Source organism: Penaeus monodon, chromosome 29 (genome assembly GCF_015228065.2).
Source record: "Penaeus monodon isolate SGIC_2016 chromosome 29, NSTDA_Pmon_1, whole genome shotgun sequence".
In the NCBI taxonomy this organism is placed as follows: Eukaryota; Metazoa; Arthropoda; class Malacostraca; order Decapoda; family Penaeidae; genus Penaeus; species Penaeus monodon.
The window spans coordinates 24988242-24988468 of NC_051414.1; the positions used below are offsets into that span (position 1 = coordinate 24988242).

Below are 227 nucleotides of genomic sequence, written 5' to 3' on the forward strand. Positions count from 1 at the left end.
GGTGGCTGATGTTGCTACTGCCTTCTCCGGGTCAGCCATTGTTAATCTGCTTGGTCAAATGCTGAAAGATAAACACAGAATTATTCATCAACATTCTTATCAGGAGCATAGCTTATCTTCAGATACTTGAAGATACATTAACATAATTTAGGATATTTCACTTGTGCTCCTCCAAATTACTATATACTATTAGTAGGGCTGCTTCAAGTATTAAATATTATCACCTT

The 227-nt window shown here is 35.7% G+C and overlaps 1 protein-coding gene across 1 annotated transcript in view; it reads right to left on the reverse strand.

Annotated features, from left to right (window-relative positions):
- Positions 1-227, reverse strand: part of LOC119592064 (nucleosome assembly protein 1-like 1) — a gene marked incomplete in the record, with an annotated part of 11105 nt that overhangs the window by 8526 nt on the left and 2352 nt on the right. The window contains 1 exon segment of the mRNA XM_037940873.1: positions 1-61. Within this exon segment, the coding sequence (XP_037796801.1) occupies positions 1-39 (39 nt within the window).